This window comes from Pelmatolapia mariae, linkage group LG10_11 (genome assembly GCF_036321145.2).
Source record: "Pelmatolapia mariae isolate MD_Pm_ZW linkage group LG10_11, Pm_UMD_F_2, whole genome shotgun sequence".
Classification (NCBI taxonomy): Eukaryota; Metazoa; Chordata; class Actinopteri; order Cichliformes; family Cichlidae; genus Pelmatolapia; species Pelmatolapia mariae.
The window spans coordinates 33,829,886-33,856,860 of NC_086236.1; the positions used below are offsets into that span (position 1 = coordinate 33,829,886).

Genomic DNA, 26,975 nt, shown 5'->3' on the forward strand with positions numbered 1-26,975 from the left:
ACGGTAATCACGATCACTGTCTAGCACAACACCTGGAGCTAAGGAGGCAAAACAATGGCATGAGTGCTGCTGTTTGACTGAGGAAGAATAAAGTAGTTGTGGTAAGACAATCACATGACCACTTAAAGACAAAGCAACAAGGTGATATATACCAGTTTATAAACTGTGTTGATAGGCCACGTAAAACCAGAGTCATGATAAACAATATATACGGTGTTTTTTCCTCAATAGTTTCCTCACATTTACTGTCTAAGGACAGCGCAGCAAGCACTCTCTGCTTACGAACAACAACAAAAAAAAAAAAACAGGGGAAGTTTTAGGAGTGACAGCGAGAGAGAGAGAGAGAGAGAGAGAGTTTTGAGATGTGAGAGATTTGTGACGTTTCGCGTGTTTGGAGTGTGTAGTTAATGTGTTGTCTTGTGTAGTTAGTGTGTAGTGTTGTGGATAGTTTTGTGTTGTGTGTCAGAACAATGAGGCGACTGCTGTCTCCAGGTAGAAACAGGAGTGATACACCTGCTGCTGTCAGACCTGCAGGTATCAGGCTGTGATGTTCTCCTTTGTAGTGGACAGAAATATTTGGAGTGGCACAAATAATTTGTGTTGCATCTTATTGAAGAACAGCTGATTGTTCTGTAAATAGTTTGAAATGGTTATTTAAAAAATCAAGGTAAAAGGTAAATGGATGCAAATAACTTTGTTGTTTGCAAAACTTGTGCATAGGATTTTAAAAGTGACAATTAATATTTGCATTTAAAGTTATGAAATATGATTCATTAAACATGTTTGTGGTTGTTACAGTAAAAAATATAACTTTTCTACTCTGATTTTATGTTTTTTGTCTGATTTTAGATCAATTGTGTTTTAATACAGTATGTCAAAATGAAAACATGACTGTAAATTCAGACACGTGAGGTTGTGCTGAAAACAATGATACCAAACAAGGCAAAGTAAACAGTTTTTAAAGGTAAAATGTGGAGGGAAAATCAAGAGTAGTTAAAAATGGCCAAAAAGTAACACAATAGTTACTTTTCAAGAAGTTAATTACTTTTAGAATATTGTAACTCAGTTACTTTTTTGAAGAAGTAACTAGTAACTATAACTAATTACTTTTTCAAAGTAACTTGCCCAACACTGCTGATTGTAGGGTTCCCCACCTCATGAATCCCACTGTAACCTCTGCCCTACTCATTTTCCTGTTTAGAGGCAAACTCACCCTCTACAATGTAGGCAACAGAACATTTAGATTTCTTTAATTGTACTTTTCATCTGCTGCTGTTTTATTTTACTGATTCAAGCTGAACACATTTAGTAGAATCAAAATTTAGACTGAAGTCAAGCTTGTAATCCCATTAATTTAAATGATTTTATTATTACATTAATATAGCACAAGGTTCAGTTAGCTTTGGAGAAAAATAAGTGGTAGAAATGTCGCCCAAAGAGCTACTTTTTTATTTTCTTACTTTTAGTACATTTTAGAGCCTCTGCTTTTTCGCTTTTACTTGAATAAAGAAGTTGGATCATAACCTCAACCTTTACTAGAGTATTTTGAGCACTAGTGTCTGTAATTAAGCACAGAATCCCAAAAAGTTGATTCTGTTCCTGTGGAAGTAGCATTTTCAGTGGGAGAAACATTTCATCACAAATCCTTCAGCCTCAGCATCCAAAGCCAACATCTGATAAATAAATGTTGGCCACTTTCAGTTCCCGTTCTAACCTGTTCAGGTCATCAAGGCGCTGAGGTTTTTATATATCGAGTTTCCTGGGATTAGAATCCCGTCTCATATTGAAATTGTTTTTCTAGTCTTAAATGTCCAGCACTGTTCGCTGTAGTTGTCTTTTATGAAATAATATTCAGTTCTCATGCCAGAGTCTAGTATATAATCTGATGGCTGATCATAATCCATATTCCCAGGGTAGAGTGGCACCCCTGTAACAGCTACCAGCCCCAGAGACCACATGTCAGTTGCGTCATTATATGGAATATGAAGCATAACTTCAGATGCCCTTTACCAAACTGTCTGTATACAGGCACTAGGATGATGCAATGATGTAGTAAATCTGTTTACACACACACACACTTAAATCTTAACTGACCAACTGTAGCAACTCAGCATAACCATCACAAACTGAACACTTACTTTTGTGTTTACTTCCATTTTGTACACTCAGCCTTTGCAGCTAGAAGCTCACACTCTAAAGTAACATTTACAACCAGATATTTATCTATCACCCTCGATGAATCAGTACTGTATCGTGGTGGGGGACTTTGCAGGGGCAAACAAGTCCTAGGTGAGAGACCAGACAAAGAGCAATTCAGAAGTAACTGGCTACAAGACCAAGTGAAGAGTTCACTTCTAAATGCCACCATTTAAAGAGAAAATGAAGTGTTCATCCAGAAAAACACATAAACACAAAGACTTTAATGCAGAGAACCAAGTCTGTGTTACCAAATCATGTGTTTTATTAGTGTTGAGTCAGCAACATTTGACAGGAGGTTCTGTTAGTGAGAATGAAACAAGTCAATCACATCTAGTGGAAGAGAAAGAATGAACACACCTTCTGATTGAGCTTCTACAGTAGCTGTCAGAAAGTGTGTTTGGAGTATTCAGATAATTCTGCAGACACGTGTTACAGTGTTAAATCCAATGTTAAATACCAATTTGGATTCAAGGAAAATAATGATTTTATAACAATTAAAGGGTCAGACTAAAGAAAGCAACACAGTATAGTGTAAGTCAGTATCCTTCTGCTTAACAGTCCTGAAGGTGAGGTCACTTTAAGAAAACCCTCAGAGTCCCAGAGCTTCTTTCTTCACGCTGCAACCCAGCAGGACATTTCCAGCATCCACACACTCTGACACACACATTGCTAAAAACACAAAACACACAATGATTATAGAAATTGATATGGGGGGAAAAGCTGACTATAGCATTTTATTTTCATTGTGATGATTACTACCTTTGTGAGCTTGGAGCCATGAGGCAGCCTTCACAGCCAGAAGCTCCCACTCGTCCTTTGCATCCATCTTGAAACCATGAAGCCAGATCAGAGCCAGGATGGTGGCCCACACTTCACTGCTGGCCTAATTCATCAAGTGAAAGACAATCAGATAAAACAGGAAACGTGAAAATCATCATCTTAATTTCTGCAAATAATATAATAATATAAATGTAAAATAAGACAGTGATATACTTTAAGAACTTTTGATGATGAAAATGATTTCTGCTGCTTTGTGGTTACTGGACAATATCAGACTTTAGTGCAGCTCAGTGGTTGCTCATGAGTGTGAGTGTCTGATATACAGATGCTTATTTTCATGCAGCAAGAAGGCCTATAGTTAGTCTGACTTTATTTCCATTTGTTTTCTGTTGTGTTGTAATTCTAGTTTTCATTCAGATCATGCTATGGAATTTGTTATACAGTATCATACATTTGTGTTACTATTTCAACAGGCAAAGCAACAGCCCACCTTTTCAGGCTTTGACTTTTCCACCTCCTCGTTGGTCTTTCCCAGTGCAGCAGCCAGAGCTGGATCAAGCAGCCAGCAGCCAGACGCCTCCTGCAGGGAGACTAACTGCAGCAAAGGGTCTCTGGGTGGCTGTTCGGGCTCAGCAGCTGGAAAATCTAAGATGAAATAAAAACAAAACCTGATTATGGTGCTAGATGAGACAACATAAAGTGTATATGACTAACCAATGCACAAACCATTACACCTTAAACTGTTAGAAATAAAGCCTTATTTGATTCATTTGAATATCTGTCAAAAATGTAACGTTAAACATAATTACCAAAGCAATTCATGTGACAAATTGTGTATTTACAACAGCCTAAAAACTGACAACACCACACACCCCAGCATTAGACTTTATGAATTGAACAGGCGGAAGTTAGTCGGATTTTAATGAATAACTTTTGAAAGTAATCAACCTGATCAGATGAATACTGACGAAATGATGTTATATAAGGTCTTGTTCTCATGCTTTATAATAAAAATATGTGGCCAATATGCTAAATCCAAGAGGTCAGAAGACACTAAAGCAAAGAAAACTTGTTAACAGTAAATCCTCGCTTTTATCTGTTTTATTATTTTATTATTATTGTTTTATTATTAAGGGTCCTGGGGTCTTCACTAAGATCTTCAAAACTTCACTGTCCCAGTCCTGGATCCCACCGTGCCTAAAGTCAGCCACAACTGTCCCACTGCCAAAGCGTACTAACATTAGCAGCCTCAACGACTACCGACCGGTTGCTCTAACACCTGTTATAATGAAGTGCTTTGAGAAACTGGTCCGACGTCACATCATAGCATAGCATAGCATATTTATTTATAACGCACTTTACATGCAACAATGTTGACCAAAGTGCTACAAAAATAAAACAGAGAGAAAACAGTTTAAATTACATATAAAATATCTTAAAATTAAAAATAATATAATTAATAAGAAAACATATTAAGAGACATCAACAAGTCCTGCTGTGCTAAAAGCCAAGGTAAATAAATATGTTTTAAGACATGATTTAAAAACAGATAAGGAAGGTGCCTGTCTGACATGTAAAGGCAACTCATTCCACAATTTTGGTGCTGCCACAGCAAACGCCCGATCCCCTCTGAGCTTACGATTAGTCCTGGGCACACTCAGGAGGAGCTGGTCTGCCGACCTGAGGGACCGGGAAGGTATGTATGGATGAAGAAGCTCAGAGAGGTACAGAGGGGCAGCATTGGACAAACATTTAAAAACAAATAAAAGCAGCTTAAAATGGATCCTAAAATGCACAGGCAGCCAATGAAGTGAATATAAAACTGGGGTGATATACCAGTTAAAAGGCGTGCAGCAGCATTCTGAACTAGCTGCAGTTGAGAAACAGAAGATCGACTCACCCCAAAATAAAGAGAATTACAGTAATCCTGCCGAACGGTTACAAAAGCATGGATTACTGTTTCGAATTGCTGTCTCGCAAGAAAGTGCTTAATTTTGGCCAGTTGCCTCAGATGAAAGAAACTAGACCTTACAACCAACCCGATCTGGCTTTCAAGCTTAAGCTCAGGATCCATTTTAAAACCCAGATTAACAATCTCTGGTTTACAGAATGATTTCAGGGATTGCAAATCAACACACAGAACAGCAGTGGAGGCAGGTCTGAACACCATTACTTCAGTTTTAGAATCGTTAAAACAAAGAAAGTTTACCGCCAACCACGACTTGACGTCCTCCAGACATGTTTGCAAACGATTTACAGACGACCCATCTTTCTTTTTAAGAGGAACATAAATCTGGCAGTCATCTGCATAACAGTGAAAAGACAGTCCCTGTTTCCTAAGAATTGAGCCCAATGGAAGTAAATAAAGCGAAAACAGGATAGGGCCCAGAATGGAACCCTGTGGTACTCCATGAGACAACGGAGCACGGGAGCACTCACAGTTTCCTAAGCGAACTGAAAAGGTTCGATTTGTTAAGTAAGACCTGAACCATTTCAGAGCCACACCTGTTATACCGACACACTGCTCCAAACGCGAGATTAAAATTTCATGGTCTACAGTGTCAAATGCAGCAGTTAAATCGAGTAAAATGAGAATGACACTTTCACCAGAATCACATGATGATATCATTAAAAATTCTTAAAAGTGCTGATTCAGTGCTATGCATTGCTTTAAAACCAGATTGAAAAATCTCCTGAACACTTTGTGCATTCAAGTATGGGATCAATTGGTCATATACAATTGACCATGTCCTGCCTGCCACCCACACTCGACCCGCTCCAGTTCGCATACAGAGCTAACAGATCAACTGAAGATGCCATTGCTACAACGCTCCACACCACCATCTCTCACCTGGAAGTGCATGGCCGTTACGCCAGGCTGCTCTTTGTTGACTTTAGCTCTGCTTTCAATACGATACTCCCGGACAGACTAATAGTTAAACTGCTGGAAATTGGACTTCCTTCTACCACCTGCTGCTGGATCAGAGACTTCCTCTTAGACCGTGTACAGAGAGTTAGAGTGGGGCCTCATCTTTCCTCAGCTCTCAGCCTCAACACTGGCTCTCCACAAGGCTGTGTACTGAGTCCCCTACTGTACACTCTGTACACACATGACTGTGTAAGTACCCACCCAGACAACGCAGTCATCAAGTTTGCAGATCATACCACCGTGGTGGGGCTCATCTCTGGGGGAGATGAGACGGTGTACAGAACTGAAGTTCAGAGGCTGTCAGATTGGTGTGTAGATAACAACCTGGACCTCAATACCAACAAGACAAAAGTCGACTTTAGAAGGAAGTCTGAGCTGCAGCCTGTCAGCATCAGTGCGTGGAAAGGGTCTCCAGTTTCAAGTTTCTGGGTGTGCACATAGACACAGACCTCCAATGGAGCTCTAACATCTCTGCGGTTTTAAAGAAGGCCCAACAGCGTCTCCACTTTCTGAGAATCCTCAGAAAAATGGACCTGAAGAAGGAGCTGCTGACCGTCTTCTACCGCTGCTCCATTGAAAGTGTGCTGACATATTGCATCGGTGTATGGTTCTCCAGCTGCACCACAACACACAGGAAGGCACTCCAGAGGGTCATTAATATGGCCCAAAAAATCACTGGACATCCTCTTCCCTCCCTGAAGGACCTGTACAGCACTCGCTGTCTCAAGAGGGCACGCAGCATCCTACGGGACTGTACACACCCAGGACACCGGGTGTTCAAGCTCCTGCCGTCTGGCAGGAGGTTCAGGCTGCTGAGGTCCCAGACAACAGACTCAAGGACAGCTTTTATAACAGGGCAATAGCTCTAATCAATGCAAATAGCTGACCTGATTGGCTACCTCCCTGGACTTTTTTGGGGGGGAGGTAACAACGGTAAAAACAATAACAATAATAATATTTATATTTATAACAAGGTGCAATAATAATTAATGTGCAATAATAACAGTGTGCAATACACATACACTTCTTCTTCTTTTTTTATTACTAAGTTAATATACTGTGTTGTGTTGTTTGTGTTGCGTTGTGATGTGTCGTATCGTGTCGTGTGTTGTGTTATATGTAGTGCCGATGTAGGACAGTTTTCCAATTTCATTGTACTACTGTACTATGTATGACTGTGCAGTGACAATAAAGAGTTATCTTATCTTATTAGAATATTAGACTAATAAATTATTCAGCAGGAGAAAAGTGGATCTTCTGTCAAAAAGGCATAAAGTAGAATCAACTGCTACCACCACCAGCAGCTTAACAGCTCAACATTGCTCATTTGCTGTTGTAGTTTACTGTTTATGTCACGTATTCTCAAGATTGCTGTAACAATTTCTACATGCAGTAGCTAGAATATAGAATAATAATTTGCTCAACACCAAAAATGTATTGATATATAGGGTGCCTTGTCCTTGATTTTTATATATTGTGACTGTCGTCTGTCTTAAACTACACTAATAACGGCTTATTACTGAAATCGCATCCATCCTTTTGCACTTTAATAAATATAGTGAGGTATTTTTCCCCAGAGGCACTGCATAATCACTCTGTGATTAAATCTGTCTCAGTTAAGGTAAACGACTGCAGAGACAGCGTGGGGTTATTTCTGTATTTCTGTGTCCATGCAAGATGACTGCAGCATGGAAATACAAAAGATTTTTTCCTCTGAAATTCTCAGTCTTACACAAGGCACTCCTGTTGCTGGTTATTTAGGGGTTAAAATGACCATAGCTTACCCTGGCATTCCTCACAATATCTTCAAGGTAAAGTATGTTGACCAATATCAGTTAAGGTAAAGTATGCTGACCACGCCACAGTCGTGTATCTGGAGTGACAGTGGGCTGGGGAACTGTCGCTTACTGTATTTACACAAAACACACATCTTTGTTTCTTTTCTGTTTAGTGTTTCACTTACCTTGTGAAGCTTCTGAGGAAAAAAGTTCTAGATAAAAAAAAAGAGAAGAAATAAAGACATTACAACAAATCTTTATTATTATGAACTTGTTAAAATGTAAAGTTTTTAAAAATGCAACTTTTTACACACTGACTTAGAGCACATTACAAGTGTTTAAAACGAGTGAGTCATTTAAAACTATAATTAAAATCACAAAAAGATACAACTTTGAATATTAATGTTGGAACTGTATCCTCGCCCAGAAATTAAAATTCATGGTTTGAAAAAAAAAGAGTATGTATACATGTATACATATACATGTATACATTTGCGTCTGTGTTTTTGAAAATGCATGAAGATAAAGATATGTTGTTGTGCCATTTAATTTTTACTTACTTTTATACAGACGATCACCAACTGTGAAGTAAAAACAAAAACGAAAGAAAGAAAAGGGAGTCAAGATATTTCATAAGAATTTGTTAAAGAGAACAATTAATGGACTGACTTTTTCTAATTTATTTGGATGAAATACAAATACTGCAAATAGTATTTAAAATGTCTGATATCTTCCTCCAGTCAGTCTGGTTGTTCTGTTTTCATGTCCTAACTCTTCAGTCATTAGACAACTTGTTACTCTCACCTCCCTGACTTGTCTGCCAGTAGTTTCCTCACCACTCCTCGCCTGCATCCTGTTCTCTTATTGGTTGCTGAAGTATTTCTACCAGTTGCTCACCATCCTCGATTTGCACAATTGCCTATTTCCATTGTTTTCTAGTCTTAAGCTTTTTCATGTTAGTTCTTTTCCTATTACTTGTCCATCCTGTCTGCCACGTTTGATTTAGCAGTTAAGTCCAAATGATTTGAAAACAAAATATAAATGAAGCTACTGGATTCTGATTTTACTGCTGAACCTTACAGCTCATTATAAGCAGTCTTTCAAGTCTATGTGGTGTTCAATAATATTCGGAATATATCAAAATGTTGTAAAAGTTCAACCTTCTTCAGTCACCACTTTAAGATACTCTCTGTTAATATGTTAATAATGGCAAACAAAGAAATACAGACGAAGCATTTTACTTTCAACATTTCAAATGTTCAAAGAGAAATGTGTTGGTTTGTTTACATTTATTTTTAAACATATGTGCTGTTCTGCCATCCAGCTTTTACTTATACTTACCCACTGACTAAACTTCTGGAAGGTACCAACTGTGAAGTCAAGAGTTAAAAAAAAAATGAATTAGGGTTAAAACATTTAACAAGAATTTGCTAAAATAACAACAAAAGTACAGATTTTTAATATTACTGTGGTGATATATAAATACAACACAAATACTACAAACAGTATTTTAGGTTTATCTTAGCAGTCTAGTTTTTACATCCTGCGAGGACCTGTAACTCATTCAGAAATTACATTCCCAAATACATTAAGAAGGCAAGTGGAGATAATGTCCCCAACTAATAAAAGCAAAATAGTTTACATAAAATGTAAAACACAATTTCATTTATTTGGACTTTTGACGTATCATAATCTTATTTGTGTTATTTTATAGCTCTGAAGTCCTGAATGTTGTAAACTGTAGGAAATAGTAAACACAGTCAAATCCTTCTATGAATAAGTGTAATCAAACTTTTGACACATAATGCAAATTTTTCTTCTACTCCCACTTATTGTTGCACACTCGTAGTATACAATAAATAATCTAAAATACTGGATTTTGATATTATGTGGTGCCTCAAAACTCATAACAAAAATGTAAAATGTAAATATGTTCAATTAAATTATAAATGTTGCAAAATGTTGTACGAACCTGATTTTCTTCATTTACTGATGTAGCATGCATCCTGTCTACCAAGGCAAGTACTGCAGCTACACTACATACAGTATTTAATATATAAAACTTCAAGTTAAAACAGAAATATTTAGTTTCTGTGCCTTTATTTGCATAGCTGTGTATGTGTGTGTGTGTTGATTTGTCATTCAAATTTTACTTACTTATGGGCAATGGAGCACTCGTTTTGCCTACAATGAAAGAGTCAGATCTTTCTGGTATCTGAAGTACAACAGCACCAAGTTGATGTTATTTTGGTGATATAACACAAAGACAAATACTACAATTGGGTTTTAGAGCTTCCTCTTTTCAGTCTGGTTTCATCTCCTAACTCTTGTGTCATTTCAAGACTTTTTCCCTTTCACAGTTCTCTCATCTCTATTTGGTCACTGCAGTATTTACACCACTTGCTCATTACACTTTTTGGGGGTCAGATTTGTGAAATTACCTAGTTCTATTGTTCAACAGTATTTCGTTTTTTTCCACAGTTTATTTTGATTCCTTGAATCATGTGTTTAGTAGTAAATCTCACGTTTTGTTTAACTGCCATCCCTTTTAGGGAGTCGTACTTTAGGATCCACTGAGCTGACTCTAGTATATTCTGCTCTTCACTATATCAAAAAATTGATATGCAAAATACAACAAAAACCTGCTGACTGTAATAGTATAACAGTACACTCTTATGCTTTTTTGCTCTTAACATTTTCATTGTGCTGATTTCACTCACAGTCAGGTAAATGTTTAAATCTGTTAAATCTCAGGGACACAAGCACACCTCCATGCACACACACAGTTTCCATCACCTTTCACTCAGCTTTTTACTTACATAGTTTATATGAAACATAGGATTCTGAACAGGAGTCTAATGAAGCTGTAAGATGAAAAAAGGAGCTAGAGTATGAGTTCAGGACAGGTTAGTATTTATAGACATGCATAGAGGGTTAGTATCTTGTACTACCATTCATCTTTTTAACTTTCTAATGCTACTGACATGTGCATTAGAAATGTGCTTTGAACCATCTCTGATGTTGTCCTAATCATGATAATATTCCTTTTATTTATGATCAGTGATCTTTATCTTCAGAGCTGTGGGGGACACTTTTAGTGTTTGCTTTAAAAAAACAAAAACCTCACAGGGTGTTGGAAGATTTCTCTGCACAAGAGGTCCAAGAGGAGCATTGCTTTCAGCTTAATGAAGCTTTCATTTGCTGCATCTGTTCATTCTAGTTTGTTCAAATAAGCTCTCAAGTGGATCAACTACTCTTGCGCTGTTCGGCAAAAATTTGCTGAACCACAACATTAAACCTAGGAAGGAGCAAAGTGCAGCCATGTCCTTTGGTGCAGGAGCTTCAGAGATGGGAGTCAGGTGGACTGGGTGAGGACATAAGCCCTTCTTTGAAATGACGTCCCAGGAATGGAATATGTGTCTGCCCGAATGAACCTTTACTGGAATAGATCTGCGGACCAACATCCTTCAGAGGCCTGAGAACAGCATGCAAACGTTCATTGTGTTCTTCTTTAATGCGTCCATTATTACGCTTTTATTAGGTTCCCCCAGATCCACGCAAAGTCTCAAGTCACCTTTACATTTTCTTGCCACCACTAGAGGACTCAGCCAATCGGATGCATCCACTGGTTCAATGATGCCTGCTTGGAGCAGATGTTTCAGTTCGGCTGACACCTCTTTGCATATGCTGAGTAGCAGATGCCTCAGTTTTTACTTCATTGTTAACCTGAACTTTGTGAATGAACCCTTTAACACATCCAAGATGGTGGGCAGAAACAGAATCAATGTTGTTCACCATGCATGTCTGTTTATACTTTTCCATCTGTAATATTAATTTTGAGTGCTTCATATGATCTTTAACTATGTAGAATAATCCTGGCACTTTTTTGTCATCATTTGTCAGCACTCTCTTCTTTATCTGCCTAAATAAATACTGATCCATATGCGATGGGTTATGGTACACATCCATTTTTAAAAGTCCCCCATTACTGATGGTGTGGCAGAGGTGTGGCCTGTGGCTTAGCTGCAGCTGCAGGGGAGGGGTGGGGCAGCGAGCTCAAGGCGGCGGTGCCAGGAAGGCTGGAGGGACAGGTGGTGATGATTGTCCTAACGAGGCTTTTCCTTTTTATAGTGAAGCCGGAGACCAGAGAAGCCAACTGTAAAGTTGGTGGACGGGGTGCCGATATGTGTGCAACTTCAATAAACCCTCCTGAAAGTGGTCCCAGTAACAGTGTGTTGGGTCCCAGTCTTTACAGATGGAAATCTCAGTCTAAGGCTAGCTGCCCTAAGATTTGATTTTCAGCCAGGTGTCACCCACACACCTATACCAATGGCCCAGTGGTGTTCCAGGGTAGAATGACAGACACTTCTTTTACACTTCCTCAATATAAAAATGGGCTGCAGTGGGTGAAAGTGGGGAACCCATGTTTCTTCCTGTAGTACTGACCCTTGTATGCGAATCCATAATGACATCTTTCACCTTAAACAAAATCCAAGGAGTTCTGGATGTGGTGTGGCTGTGGTGTTTAGGGCTGACTAACAATTTGTTGAAGACCAAAGCCAGAAACTATGAGGCTGAGTTGATCAAACAGATAGTGGGTCTTAAAGGTACACCATGTTTATGTGTCTTCTTTGAACCCTACAGACTTTTCGTAGCTTCTACTGGGTATCACCTGCGGTATGAGGTCAATGAGCTTTCTGGGATTTCTTTATCTGGATGACTAAGCATGCATCAAGATCTTTTTAATAAAATTCAAAATAATAAAAACCTAATTTAAAAAAAAGATTGCTGATTTTTATAAAATACACTGCCCTTTTGTGTCTCTCTGCACTTTACATTACCATTGTGGTGATGGCATTCACACTCACCTATATGTACAATATAAATCTATTAAATCTCAGAGACACAAGCATGCCTCCATGCAAAAAAATAGTTTCCACTGCCATTCATTCAGGTTTGTACTTACATGTTCTATATGCTGCTGCTCATGAAAAGCAATCCATTGCCACTATATAGGATGAAAAAGACGTGATATCATAGACTGGCAGATGTGTGTTGTACTTCCATTCAGCTTTTTACTTTCTAATGCTCTGTGGCGAACACATTAGCCTGTAGGCATCTACTGCTTCATTAACTTGTTAACCAATAAGTTGTGCTTTGGTGTTCCTTGGACTAACTCTGATATTCTCCTCATAGCATCATAATAGTATTCCTTTCGTTGATGCTCAGCTATTTTTAGCTTCAGATGTTGGTGACAGTTTTAGTTTTGCTTTTTTGTCCTGGTGCAGCCACAACAACCTGGTGCTGAATGCCCAGAAGACAGTGGAGATTATTGTGGACTTCAGGAAGCACACAGCCCCACTCCCCCCCATCATCCTGACTGACACCCTCATCACCTTTGTGGACTCATTCCGCTTCCTGGGTACCACCATCACCCAGGACCTGAAGTGGGAGCCTCACCTGCGTCATAAAGAAAGCCCAGCAGAGGATGTACTTCCTGAGGCAGCTGAAGAAATTCAACCTGCCAACACGGACGATGATGCAATTCTACACTGCAATCATCGAGTCCATCCTCACCTCCTCCATCACCGTGTGGTACGCTGGAGCCACTATCAGGGACAAACAGAGACTGCAGCGTGTTGTGCGCTCTGCTGAGAAGGTGATTGGCTGCAGACTCCCATCTCTGCAGGACCTGTACACCTCCAGGACACTGGGGCGTGCAGCTCGGATCACAGCTGACCCTTCTCACCCTGGACACAGTCTGTTTGACCTGCTCCCCTCAGGCAGGAGGCTCCGGTCCATTCGCACCAGAACCTCTCACCATAAGAACAGTCTCTTCCCCTCTGCTGTTGGACTCATGAACAATAACCATATGACTGTTCCCACCACTAACACATGACCCTACACTGTGTTCACTGCATCATTCCATGTTTGGCACTGATCACCACCTGCACTCATGTATATATCTATCTACTTAGCACTTTTAATTCTTATTTTTATGTTTATTTAAGCGTTATCCGACAGTATGTTTGCACTAAGTACCACAGCAATTTCCTAATGTTGTAAACCTGCTCAACATTTGGCAATAAAACCCTTTCTGATTCTGATTTTTTTAAAAATAAACTGGACGGGGTTTCTCATTGTTATTCTGATTCAGTAAAAGGACTAGCTGTTAGAATCCCTGACAATGAAAAAAAAACTCACGGGCTGTTGGAATATTTCTCTGCACAAGAGGTCCTTGGATCGCCTCTCCATCGTCTTTGTTGACAGCAATGAAGGCAGTGAAAGAACTGCTCACTTCTGATTGGACACTGAGCTGCACCACCTTCTCCTTCACGCCTCCATCTTGCTGTCCTCTGTGCTCTCTCTCCTCCATCTCCAGGGAACAAATCAGAGTCCGAGCACCCAACCTGTGGACTGTTAGTCTGCAGATAAGAAGGAAAACACACAGAATTCTAATGCTTGTCATTGTTAATACCGTGTTATTATAGGATATTAGTTTACCAGTCATTTTACTGTTTTTAACACCACTGTGTCCTCTTCGGGGTCAACAGTGATGAACATGTAAAAAGGCAGCATCTGATGCAGTCAAAGCAGTCCCTCAGTTGCAGTTTAGAGTCCAGACTGGAACAACTCAGTTTATCTTTCTTTATGGCTGATTAATAAGTGGGGACCAAGTGAATCGTACAGTGATCTGACAAAAAAAAAACGATTAGCTCCTCTGATAGTGCCGTATGTTTACATTTGTTCTCATCTTGTCGGATACTTGAAGTTATTCACTGACTCAGTCAAAGGACATTTACTAAAATCTCCCCCCCAAAACAGTGGTTCCATTGGAGCATATGCTAGAACATCTATAACCATAAAGATATCTTGAAAAAGTTCAGAGTAAATATTTCAAGCCTTTTTTGCTTTAGCTTTGATGATTTTAGTTCATGAAAATCAGAAAACCAGTAGTTTGTGACACTCTGAACTCTCGCCTTCAGCCATGCACCAACTACATGAGGAGAGAGGTTAATCAGCAGAGCTCTTCACAGGTGGCACAGCACCTAAAACCATTCTGCTCCACCTCTCCATCCTACCAACCACACACCCCTGCTGTAATTAGTTTCAATTCATGGTCATGACCCACAGAGCACTGTGCTCTACATTAAACATGTTGTACCCAGTGTCCTCTGCAGGTCTGAGACTGAAGTGCAGCTGGTTCTCAGAGGGATGACCTGCCAGGCTGTACTTCAGCGTCACACAGCCCTCTGCTGCCTCTGAGCTCTGACACAGAATTACGGTGTTAGAAGTCACATTAATTACTGTCATCAAAACAACATCAGAGGCTGCTGCTCCTACCTGTCCAGTGAGCTGGGCATAAATCAGTGACCTCTGACCCTGGAGAGAGGACAGTGACAGACACTTCCTTTGGTAAATCGCATGTGACTGAGATGTCGACCACAGCTGGCTGCAGAGCAAATCGCAGTGACTGCATCACCTGACAACAACAAGAATTAGAAAACAATTATGCATTTATGTTTATTTGAAATTATGTCTTCTGTCCAAATAATAACATCTAGAGATGGCACGATACCACTTTTTAATGTCCGATACCGATTCCGATATCATAAATTTGGATATCTGCCGATACCGATATGAATCCGATATAGCGTATTTTGTAATCAATAAAACTGTTTTTTATAAATATCTTGCTGCATTTTGTATAAGTTCATACTCAAGTTTAAAAAACAAGAGACTGAAGCTACTCTGTTATACCCATATGCAAAAAATACACTCCACCAAAACATTTTATAGTTCAGCAACACTGATCAATCTAATAAACTTAAACCTACACCATCCTCCCTATTCTGGTATTTTAAAGAGTACTTACCTACCTAACTAATAGGGTTGCCAGGTCGCAAGTCCCGTCTTTGTTGTTTGTTTATCGCCCACTTTGCGCTAGAAAGAGGAGACCAGCGGATAAACAACAGCAGCACGTTTAAGCGTGATCAGCTGTTGTTAGAATTTATTTAATATTACTTTCTAGTATCAGCTGAGGTTTGCTTGAGCCACAGCTGTAAAGCTGCTGGTCATGATATCTTTTTGGATATGTGGTGAGAGGGAAAGATGAAGATGAAACCAGGAGATGTCCTTACTGAATCAACAGAGCTGAACAGGTGATGGAGAAACAGGTTTACCTTTTAGGTGACATGAATGAGTTGAAGGTAAGGGAAGGGGGGCACAAAGAAATATTTTTCTTTGTTATGTCATTTAAAAACTTTGAATAAATAATTATCTGAATCTTACAACACAAGTGGTCATCTGATTACATGTATAGAAATCCATTATTGTATATAGTAACTAATAAGTCTTATATTCAATGTTCCCTCTAATTTTTCACGTGTCTGAGTGAACACACAAACTCCCTGAGCGATCCCTTGGACCACTGTGAGCGACATCAGACGTGTCCACTGTGGTCACGCCAGCATCGAATCCATCCAAGTTACATGGTTTATTAAACTAATCAAATTACAGCGTTTACATTTATGTTAGACTACTTTTAATTAACTGCTTTAGCTCACTTACAATGAAAATTTTAAAAAAAATCTAGTCATTGACCTGTGTAGTATGTTAACACTATTGGAAGTAAAAAATAACTTGAACTCCTATTTTGAAAACACAACTTTCTTTTTTTTTTTTTTTTTTTTTTATAAAGCTCTGACTTGTATTATGAGTATGAGTCTGTGGTCTGGGAGAGAGTCCTGTAACTCTCTGTCTGCCAAATACAGTATATAATGACCAATGTTGGGCAATAAATTATATAGTTACTTCTTCAAAAAAGTAACTCAGTTTGGCAAATAACAAAGTTTTTTGCAGCTATTTTTTTAATGCAGCCAAGGCATTTTTAAATAAACATTTCAAACTATTTACAGAACAATCAGCTGTTCTGCATCAAATTTGATGCCACACAAATTATTTGTGCCACTCCAAAAAATAATTTCTGTCCACTATGAGATAAAGGAGAACAACAGCCTGATTCCTGCAGGCCTGACAACAGGAGATGTATCACCCCTGTAACACCTGTAACGTTCAGTAGTCGCCTCATTGTTCTGACACACACAACAAAACTATTGACTACACTACACACTAACTACACAAGATTTGCGCTAAATGTCTCAAATCTCTCACATCTCAAAACACGCCGTCACTCTTAAAACTTCCCCCCGTTTCTTAACAACTAGATGCCACGTTGCCATATCATTTTTGGATTGGTCGACATGGTACTTTTTTGGACGAATAGGAAAGGGAGAGGGAGGTGGGGTTTGTTTTTGCTCACAGGCGTAGAGTGCTTTCGAGCGTTTTCCTTATAAAACGCCGTTTTTACCGTTTCTTCCCGCAGTAAATATAAACAACGACAGTATTCAGGAAGAAAACCAAACATTGCATATTTTTTTTTAATCACAACTCTGGTTTTACGTGGCCTATCAACACAATTTAAAAACTGGTATAAAGTCCACACTTTTTCTGTCAATTGTTCTGTCTGTCCTGCTCACATCTCCAATGGTTGTACACGTTGTCGTTAACGTGGCTTCACTCCACATCAGCCAGCTTAAACACCGGTGTCGGCACATAAGGACGCTGTCATAGCCTGTCAACGACGTTGATTGGCTGCGTATATACGCATTATTGGCTGGACTATTGGATAAGGTGGCATCGTTCTAATCCCATATGGGAGCAGCCAGTCACTCACTGACTAACACTGCAAAACAGGATTGTTGAAGTATTAATTTTAATTTCAATTCAGGTAAGTTTTTTTTGTGCGCAACACAGATTTTCTGTGCGCAGAGACCGTGCCAGCAGTGCGCAATTGCGCACGTGCGCAGCTTAGAGGGAACATTGCTTGCGACAGAAAAGCCGATCAGCTGATCACTGATCAGTTTCATGTTTGAAGTAATAACAGGAGAGGAAGGGGGAGTGAATGAGAGAAGTAGATGCAACTGCGCAGCAAAGACAGAATAACTCCAGCTTTGTGCCTATTTTTTAATTCTAGCTGAAGTATGGGACAAATGGCTTCCTTTTCACCTCAATATGGAACCAGTCCAGCTGTGGCTCAATATATCAGTTGTTAAGCTTAACGTGAAAATACTATGCAAACATTTAGGGATGAACTTACACACTTGCTTTACTTCTCTGGGATAGTTTTCGCCGAGATGAAATGCCGCGGTTAGGAAGCATGTAGCGAGCGAGGCTCCAACAGACCGCCGACAGGTCTCGCAGACAACAGCCGCTCTATCACGTGACGCATACTGCTCCGATGCGCCGAGCTGGGTTACGCCAAGTAGCGCATTTTGTGAGGTGATTTTGTGATACTTCGGATCAGATTACATTTTTTATTTCTCTCCGATATCCAATCCAGTAATTTAGGTCTGTATCGGACCGATACTGATACGTAATATCGGATCGGTCCATCTCTAATACCATCATATTGCCTTTTTAATAATTATTATTATAACTTATCGTCTTACTTTTGGTTGCATCCTGTCAGTCCCTGTGATGAACTGAGCATGACCTCCTCCTTCCTTGGCCATCCCCTTGATGAGAGCAGAGCTGGCCCCTTCGCCAATCCCAAAAGAGAAATACCTGCAATACAACAGCTGTTTTTAAAACACACAGGTTTGGTACGCAGCACATGTCATCATCTTTTTGCTGTTTTACCTGTCTGAGCCTGAGTTCTTCTTCACCAGATCGATCACTTCTTTGGTGTTCTCAACCTCTCCATCAGTAAAGACAAACAGCTAGAGAGGAGAGTTTACATGCAAGGCCAAATTATACAAGCTGAAAGTAATGCACATACACCAATCAGACATGACATTATGACCACCTGCCTAATATTGTGCTGGTCCCTCTTTTGCTACCAAAATAGCCCTGACCCATGAAGGCATTGAGTCCACTAGATCCATGAAGGTGACTTGTGATATCTTTAAGATCCTTTAAGTCCTGTAAGTTGTGAGGTCGCGCCTCTGTGGATCGGACTTGTTTGTCCCACAAATGCTCAATTGGATTGAGATCTGTCAAATTTGGAGACCATATTTTAACCATATTTGCTTTGTGGCAGACCAGGAACACCCAACACTGGCTGCAGATATCATGGTGAATTAATTTACCTATCGGTTTATTAATATAAACTCACACACTGTGTGTGTGTGTGTGTGTGTGTGTGTGTGTGTGTGTGTGTGTGTGTGTGTGTGTGTGTGTTACCTGTCTAGGCTGATTTTGAATGCAGGGTTGGCTGTAAATGTGTTTGAGGGGCTTCAGGATCTCCGTTCCTCCAAGATCAGCCTCCATCTGCTCAACTTTCTTCAGAGCCTCCTCCATGGTCTTCTGGCTGTACTCCACACTCTTACTGCCATGAGATACACATAAGTGTCACAATACTGGCTCTCTGACCCAGTGTTTGTGTTTCAGTTCTTGGTTTAATATTCTTTGATTGTTATTCCTGGTTTTGGTTATCTTTCGTTTGTGCTTAGTGATCTTAGTTCTTCCTCCCTTTGTATGTTTCTTGGTCTGTGTTTAGTCTCTGCCCCCATGTTTTCTCTGTGCCTGTCCTAGTCCCCAGTCGCATGTCTAATCACCCTTGTCTCCATGTTCCCTCTGTTACCGAGTCAGTCACGTCTGTGTGTGAAGCCCGTGTCTCTGAGTCTGTGTCTTTGCTTATGTGCCGTGTTTCCTCTTTCCTGCCGTGTTTAGTCCGTGTCCTATGTCAGTGTATCCTGCTTTGCTTCCTGTGTCTTGTTATGTCGGATTAGCCCCAGCTGTGCTTCTCTCTTGTTTTCCTGTTCCCTCATTACTCCCCGGTGTATATAAGCCCTGTATTTTTCTCTGTTAGTTGTCGTTTCCTCCGCATTAGCTGTGAGTCATGTTAGGTGATTCTTCCTAGTTTGAGTTTTTGTTTTATTTCTAGTGCTCATATATTGTGTTTCTCAGTTTGCTTTTGCCAGTGAATAAAAGCTGCTGCCTTCAAGTTAAATACTCCATCTCAGAGTCCTGTGTTTGGGTCCAACCACTACCTGCCACACAGCAAACCCTGACAATAAGTGATTGATGGCTGTTTAGCACTGCCAAATTCTACACTGTAATTTAATGAGTTTCACTCATGCACTTTCAAAACTGCCTTTTAGAACCATAACATAACAACAGCTTACCTAAATGAGCTGTAAGTATTCTAGAAATGAATTATCTGGTGTAACTAGGGCAGATATCTTATTACACACTTTACACACAAGTGACATCATTGACTGAAGCACAGTTTTTTGGACTGAGTCACTCACGAGAAGATGTGTTCATAACTGGACCCAAAACTGTAAATGTTGAAATAGCAGCCCATTGGTAAGCTCTTCAACAGGAGGAGCAGAGTATCCTTCAGGGAAGAGGGAGAAGATGATGAGGCCACTGTGTGAGAGGAAAGGTTTTATAACTCTAACACCACATCATAAATACCCTGGCACTGCTGATCCGAGATTCCCACTGCTCACTGTTATTGGTAGCATAGTCCATACTTCCAGATCGATCCACTAAGAACACAAACTCTCCACATGAAGCCATTGAAGACATAACAGACTGGGTGAACTCAGGGTACAGACTCACCATCACCATTGGGTCACCCATCAGAGAGTCTGAAACACGTGAAAGGACAGAAAAATGTCAAATTTACAATTTTTTTTTATATATATTCCAACTGTTGGGGTACCTAACAGTGTTTTCAGTATTGTACCTTTATTTTGTGTTCTCATCTTGGTTTACAACTGTGAGGGTTTTGCTTTCTGTTTTACATTTCTATTCCTCCAGTTCATCTTGGTTTGTGATTTTGTAGTCTTAAGCTTTGGTTCCAGACTCCCTCTGTTCTGTGTTTACTTTGAAGGTCCGTGTCTTATGTTAATGTGTCTGGTTTTGTCCCAGCTGTATCTCTCCCTCCTGTCTTCCATTCCCTGATTGCCCCCTCTGTGTATTCAAGCCCTGTGTTTTCCTTTATCTGTGTCGTGATCTCCATTATCCCATGCTGTGTGCTCCGTCCGTCTGCCTGCCAGTTTAGTTTCTGTATTCCCAGTTTAGCCAATTTTCTGTTTTTGTCATTTAGTAATAAATCTTTGTTTTTAAAGTCTGAACTTTTGAGTCCATCATTCCTCCTTTCCTGCCTGCCTGCACACAGCCTTCACATGACACCAACATGTTTGTAGTTGTGGTTTATATTCACTTATCATGTAAATTCATGTAAATGATTGTCATTTGGCTTTTGGGGGGGGGGGGGGGGGGTTGAGGGTGAAATAAGAATGCAGTCATCTTTGGTGACATTATTTTTGACTTTCTCTAATTCACACAGGGTCAAAATTATGCAAACAGGTTGAGATATGACCAGTTTAAGCATGATGTTACTACAGACGTGAACAAAATTGTTGGTACCCTTTGGTCAATGAAAGAAAAACTCACAATGGTCACAGAAATAACTTTAATCTGACAAAAGTAATAATAAATACAAATTCTATAAATCCTAACCAATAAAAGTCAGACATTGCTTTTCAACCTTGCTTCAGCTGAATTATTTACAAAAATGATGGTACCCACAACTTAATATTTTGTTGAACAACCTTTTGAGGCAATCACTGCAATCAAACGATTCCTGTAACTGTCAGTGAGACTTCTGCACCTCTCAGCAGGTATTTTGGCCCACTCCTCATCAGCAAACGGCTCCAGTTGTTTCTGGTTTGAAGGGCGCCTTTTCCAGACGGCATGTTTTAGCTCCTTCCAAAGATGCTCAATAGGATTGAGGTCAGGGCTCATAGAAGGCCACTTTAAAATAGTCCAATGTTTTCCTCTTAGCCATTCTTGGGTGTTTTTAGCTGTGTCTTTTGGGTCATTGTCCTGTTGTAAGAGCCATGACCTGCGACTGAGACCAAGCTTTCTGACACTGGCCAGCACATTTCTCTCTAGAATCCCTTGATAGTCTTGAGATTTCATTGTACCCTGCACAGATTCAAGATACCCTGTGCCAGATGCAGCAAAGCAGCCCCAGAACATAACCGAGCCTCCCCCATCTTTCACAGTTGGCACAGTGTTCTCTTCTTGATATGCTTCATTTTTCCGTCTGTGAACATAGAGCTGATGTGCCTTGGCAAAAAGTTTAATTTTTGTCTCATCTGTCCACAGGACATTCTCCCAGAAACTTTGTGGCTTGTCAACATGTAGTTTGGCATATTCCAGTCTGGCTTTTTTATGATTTGTTTTCAACAATGGTGTCCTCCTTGGTCGTCTGCCATGTAGTCCACTTTAGCTCAAACAACGACAGATGGTGCGATCTGACACTGATGTTCCTTGAGCATGAAGTTCAGCTTGGATCTCTTTAGAAGTCTTTCTGGGCTCTTTTGTTACCATTCAGATTATCCGTCTCTTTGAGCTGTCATCAATTTTCCTCCTGCGGCCACGTCCAGGGAGGTTGGCTACAGTCCTATGGATCTTAAATTTCTGAATGACACGTAGTCACAGGAGCATCTAGCTGCTTGGAGATGGTCTTATAGCCTTTACCTTTAACATGCTTGTCTATGATTTTCTTTCTAATCTCCTGAGACAACTCTTTCCTTTGCTTCCTCTGCTCCATGTTGAGTGTGGTACACACCATGTCACCAAACAACACAGTGACTACCTGGAGTCCTATATATAGGCCCACTGACTGATTACAAGATTGTAGACATCTGCGATGCTGATTAGTGGACACACCTTGGATTAACATGTCCCTTTGGTCACGTTATTTTCATTCTTTTCTAGGGGTACTGTCATTTTTGTCCAGGCCTGTTTCATGAATTTATTTTTTAAATAATTCATTTGAAGCATGGTTGAAAAGCAATGTCTGACTTTCAATGGTTAAGATTTATAGAATTTTTATTTATTATTACTTTTGTCAGATTAAAGTTATTTCTGTGACCATTGTGAGTTTTTTTCTTTCATTGGCCAGAGGGTCCCAACAATTTTTTCCATGTCTGTACCAGTTGTAGTCAATCATGATCGCAAATGAGAAGTTAACAGGCCTTGGCTTTGTCAAGTTTAAAGAAATTGCAGAACCTTAAGCACCACTCAATAAAAGATTTAAGTGAATGTATGTACTTAAGCTACACATTGGTACGAAAGCTGGACATTGGTATGAAAGAGTGTTTGTCCCCTTCCTGAATTCATAGTTGTCTCATGTCTCAGTTAAGGTCAGAGTTCATGATTCAACAATTCAAAAAAAAAAAAAACTGGTCAAAAATGGCATTCACAGGAAAGTTCAAGGAGGAAACCACTGCTGACAAAAAACAACACAAAGGCTCACTGTGGTAAATGGAACCATGAATTCTACTAAAACATCCTGAAGGAGAATATCTGGACATCTGTTTGTGACATCAAGCTGAAACACACTTGAGGTTCTGCAGCAGGACAATGATCCAAAACACAACTGCAAGTCCACCTCTGAATGGCTTAAGGAAAAAAATGAAGACTTTGGAGTGGCCTAGTCAAAGTCCTGACATAAATCTGATTGAGATGCCGTGACATGACCTTAAAAAGTCAGTCAATCACTTTATCACACAGGGCAATGTAGGTTTGGATTTTTTTCCCTTTCATATGTCTGTGAAGGTTTCCCTTTCATATAAAACACGTTCATTTAGAAACTATATTTTTTGTTTACTTCTGTTGTCTTTGTCTAATATTTCAGTTAGTTTGATGACCTGAAAGTGTGACAATCTAAAAAATCTAAAAAAAAAAATTTAAAAAAAAGGAAATCAGGAAGAAGGAAAACACTTTTTTAGACCACTGTAAACTTTGAACCATGTATGGATTAGAGAAAATCCAAAATACATTCAAACTTATGCAAGCTTATCAATTCTTATTTTTCAAATTCATTAAAGATCTATGCTGGACAATAAATCCACTCTGTAAAAAACAGTTCAAAGATCATTAAAAGTCCAAGATTACCATGACAGTCATGCCCACAACCAGTGTATGTTTCTGATCACAACTATAACTCCTGAGCTGAAGAATATGGATAATGATATTTTTTACTAAAAAGCTAATAACAACACTAATGTTACTCACCTGCCTCAGCAGAGGCCTGTCCTGCCTCCACCACAGCAGTGGGCTGGTGGGCGTCTTTGTAATAAATCAGCAGTTCAACATCTCTGTCAAACTTGTGTCCTGCAGCCAGCTTGACCTGCACACCACAAACACATTCATATTTATTCCTCAGTAATAAGTAACAACCACACACAGCAGACACATCAGCACTCTACCTACCGTGGCCTGGGTTTGATCAGTGTTGAGGTACTGCAGAGGGTCCAGGGAACAGTTGGACTCTACTTTAGAGACTGGACAAGGAGAGGACACTCGGGCGGAAAAAGACAGACTGTAGGGCACCAGAGAGGCTGGAGCAGAAGTCACCTGGACACCTGCACCTTCACTATCTGCACACAACATCAGGTAAAATATGCTGTAATTAATGAGGCTGCTTACACTGAAATCCTTTACGTTACTAAGAACCTCAAAACAGTTACCTCAAAGTGCTTTATACTCTAAATGCTGCAATAATACAAAGAAACCGCAACATGACCCAATATGAGCAATAATTTGGCAACAGTGAGAATGAAAAACGGACTTTCAACAGAAAACCTCCAACAGAACCAGTTTCAGCCATCTGCCATGACTCGTTGGTGTTGTGGTTTTTCATTTTCAAAAGTGTCATTGAAGCATTTCTGGTCCAAGTATTCTGAAGTTGTCCAACCCTGAGGTTGATATCGAGGGCTGAGCACAGCAGGCAGACAGAACCTCAGACCATCATCAGCCTGTACAGCCAGCTCAGTGACGTACTCCAACCTGATGGAGGCGCTCTCTCCTGGAGGCAGACTGCCCACACTCAGAGAGAATATATCTGGACTCTGATCACTTTCCTCCAATAGGCAGGCCTGCTGACCGGAGCTCAGAGCATCATCATACTCCTCACGAGCCTGAAGCACAGGTGACACATGTCAGTGACATTCACTGTGTTTATTTTGAATCTCATTTATAATCAGGTTATATTTACTGTCCAGCTCACCTTCTGTTTCTCCTTCACCTCAGCTACAATCTGTGTCTGTCCAACCTGGGCACTGAAACGACAGACAGCAGCATCTCCAGGCAGAGGGAAGACAAAAACAGCCTCTAATGGTTTGTCCTCCTTGTTCTCATAGTTCAGAGTGGAGACCACTGTAGCCACATGGTCCCTCACCTCAAGCTCCACCTCAATGTTCTTCAGAGGAACTGACAGAAACAGAACAATCATAAATGCATAAAACATACAGATGTTTTGCAAATGTTTGATTCACAGATTGTTTCTTGTGTTACATTTCAGCTACACAAAAGCCAACCATTAAACCAAGATGGTAATTAAACTTGACTGTCCAACAGGGTCACAAAGTTTTATTTATTTTTTATTACTTGTTTTTTGCTTTTCATCCATCAAATTTCTTCTGTGCTTTTGTAGCATAAGGATATACTCTGCATGACTCATAGCCATATGCAGCAGCAGCCCACTGTCCTGGATGCATATGGTCAACTTCACAAATTTGTAGAGGCTCAGCATGACTTGGTACCATCCTGATATCTTCACCAGTCAGTGTGGGAGACTCACAAGTTTTTATTATTTTTACTTTAGTCAGTAGAAGTTGAAAATGGCCATGAAGCTCGATGCAATTCTTATGTAAGAACAAAGAGCAATTACCATCCAGCTATTGAGATGGGTCTGTTGAGTACAGCCTCAGTCATGGTAAAGTAATTGTATATTATTATGTGCCACTACAAATGAAAAAAGTCTTTACATTTGAATATTAGATGAATGAAAAGAGGCTGCAGAGAAAACAGAAGCTTCTTTATTTTCTGTCAGTACCTGGTTCCTTTTGGACAGTTAGCAGACCACAGCAGTTCATCATCGTATCTGTGAAACAAAAACATTTAAGGACTTAGTGTTAAAATAAACTTCATAGCTCCTGTACATTATGGGAACTCCTTAGCATTATAAAACATTAAACAGCAAAAAAATAAACTTTGTATTTCCAGTTTAATCTCATTGGATAACATCCTGGTAATGTTTGAATTGATGAACAAATTTTAATGATCCGACTTCCAGTATAATAATATTATAATTGCTGTAAATACTTATTGGTTGAGGGTTAAAATGTTCACCTAGTTTTCCTCTGACACGGCTAATAACCAATGACAACAGGATCTCCCCTCAAATACCCAAGTTAGAACCAACCATTACTTTCACTCTCTTGTTATCTTCTTCCTGTCATCGGCCTCACTTAGCCATACAGACTTTGTTTATGGACTCGCAGAATATACTTTTATATTACTATCCTGTAATTGTTATAAAATCGTTGAATCATTGAAATAATTGAAATATACACATAAATAGCAAGCCAAGAAATGTCATCTCTCCAGCATCAACTGGGTTTGGGTTGAGGCTTCCTCCTGATAGGAAATGCAGGAAATATCTCGTCTATGCAGCCTGGAGCACTGTACAATATTTTCTTCACCAGTTTTTCACACTGAAATTTGTTTCTCATTAACCCTCTGGGGTCGCCGGACGTGCCGGCACGTCAAAATCACATGACCAATTTAACCCTCTGGGTTTGTTCAAAATTACTACCCTTTCAGCTTGTTCGTGGCCAAAAGTGGCCACCAAAAGATTAGGTCTGTAAGTTTTATTATTTCTCTGTTTTTTTTTGCCATTTTTTCTGCATAACATTGTTAACTAACATCAGTTCTTTCCATAAATATAAGATAGTAATTACTTTTTACATTTTTAACCCTTTATACACCATTTTTTTGCACTCTGCACCAGTTGGAAGATAACCTCAAAACTGACAATTTCATATATTTGCAGTGCCACTCAAATTTCTTGTATTATTAATAGTAGAGTCTGGGGCATGTAATTGATTCACATCAACACTGATTATAATGCATTGTTATTTTTGTGCAGGGAGAGCAAAAACATTAAAACTCCCTCTCAGCTTGTTCGTGGCCAAAAATGGCCACCCCTTGTTTACGTTTACAAAATGCTATAAAATTCATATATATTAAGAAAAATTTCCACTTTTTTTGACTTGATTTTTTTAGATTAGCATCAGGGCTGTTCATTTTTTTCTAAATAATACATGCCATCTGATTTATTTTCTAACCATGATAAAGGTTAGATGCATAGCAATAATTAACAGCATCAATGACTTTTATGCAACATTGTTTTTTTC

The 26,975-nt window shown here is 39.6% G+C and overlaps 1 protein-coding gene across 1 annotated transcript; it reads right to left on the reverse strand.

The window, feature by feature from the left end:
• Nucleotides 1-2,779: 2,779 nt before the first annotated feature.
• On the reverse strand, nucleotides 2,780-25,655 carry LOC134635371 (von Willebrand factor A domain-containing protein 5A-like). The gene is given in 17 exon segments (XM_063484762.1): nucleotides 2,780-2,868; nucleotides 2,959-3,082; nucleotides 3,470-3,624; nucleotides 13,891-14,111; nucleotides 14,852-14,955; nucleotides 15,031-15,070; nucleotides 15,072-15,169; nucleotides 18,198-18,312; nucleotides 18,388-18,467; nucleotides 18,931-19,075; nucleotides 20,001-20,089; nucleotides 20,170-20,345; nucleotides 23,791-23,905; nucleotides 23,989-24,155; nucleotides 24,473-24,695; nucleotides 24,785-24,987; nucleotides 25,613-25,655. Coding segments are annotated over 17 exon segments (2,178 nt in total). The 3' UTR covers nucleotides 2,780-2,788.
• Between the last annotated feature and the right edge of the window lie 1,320 nt (nucleotides 25,656-26,975).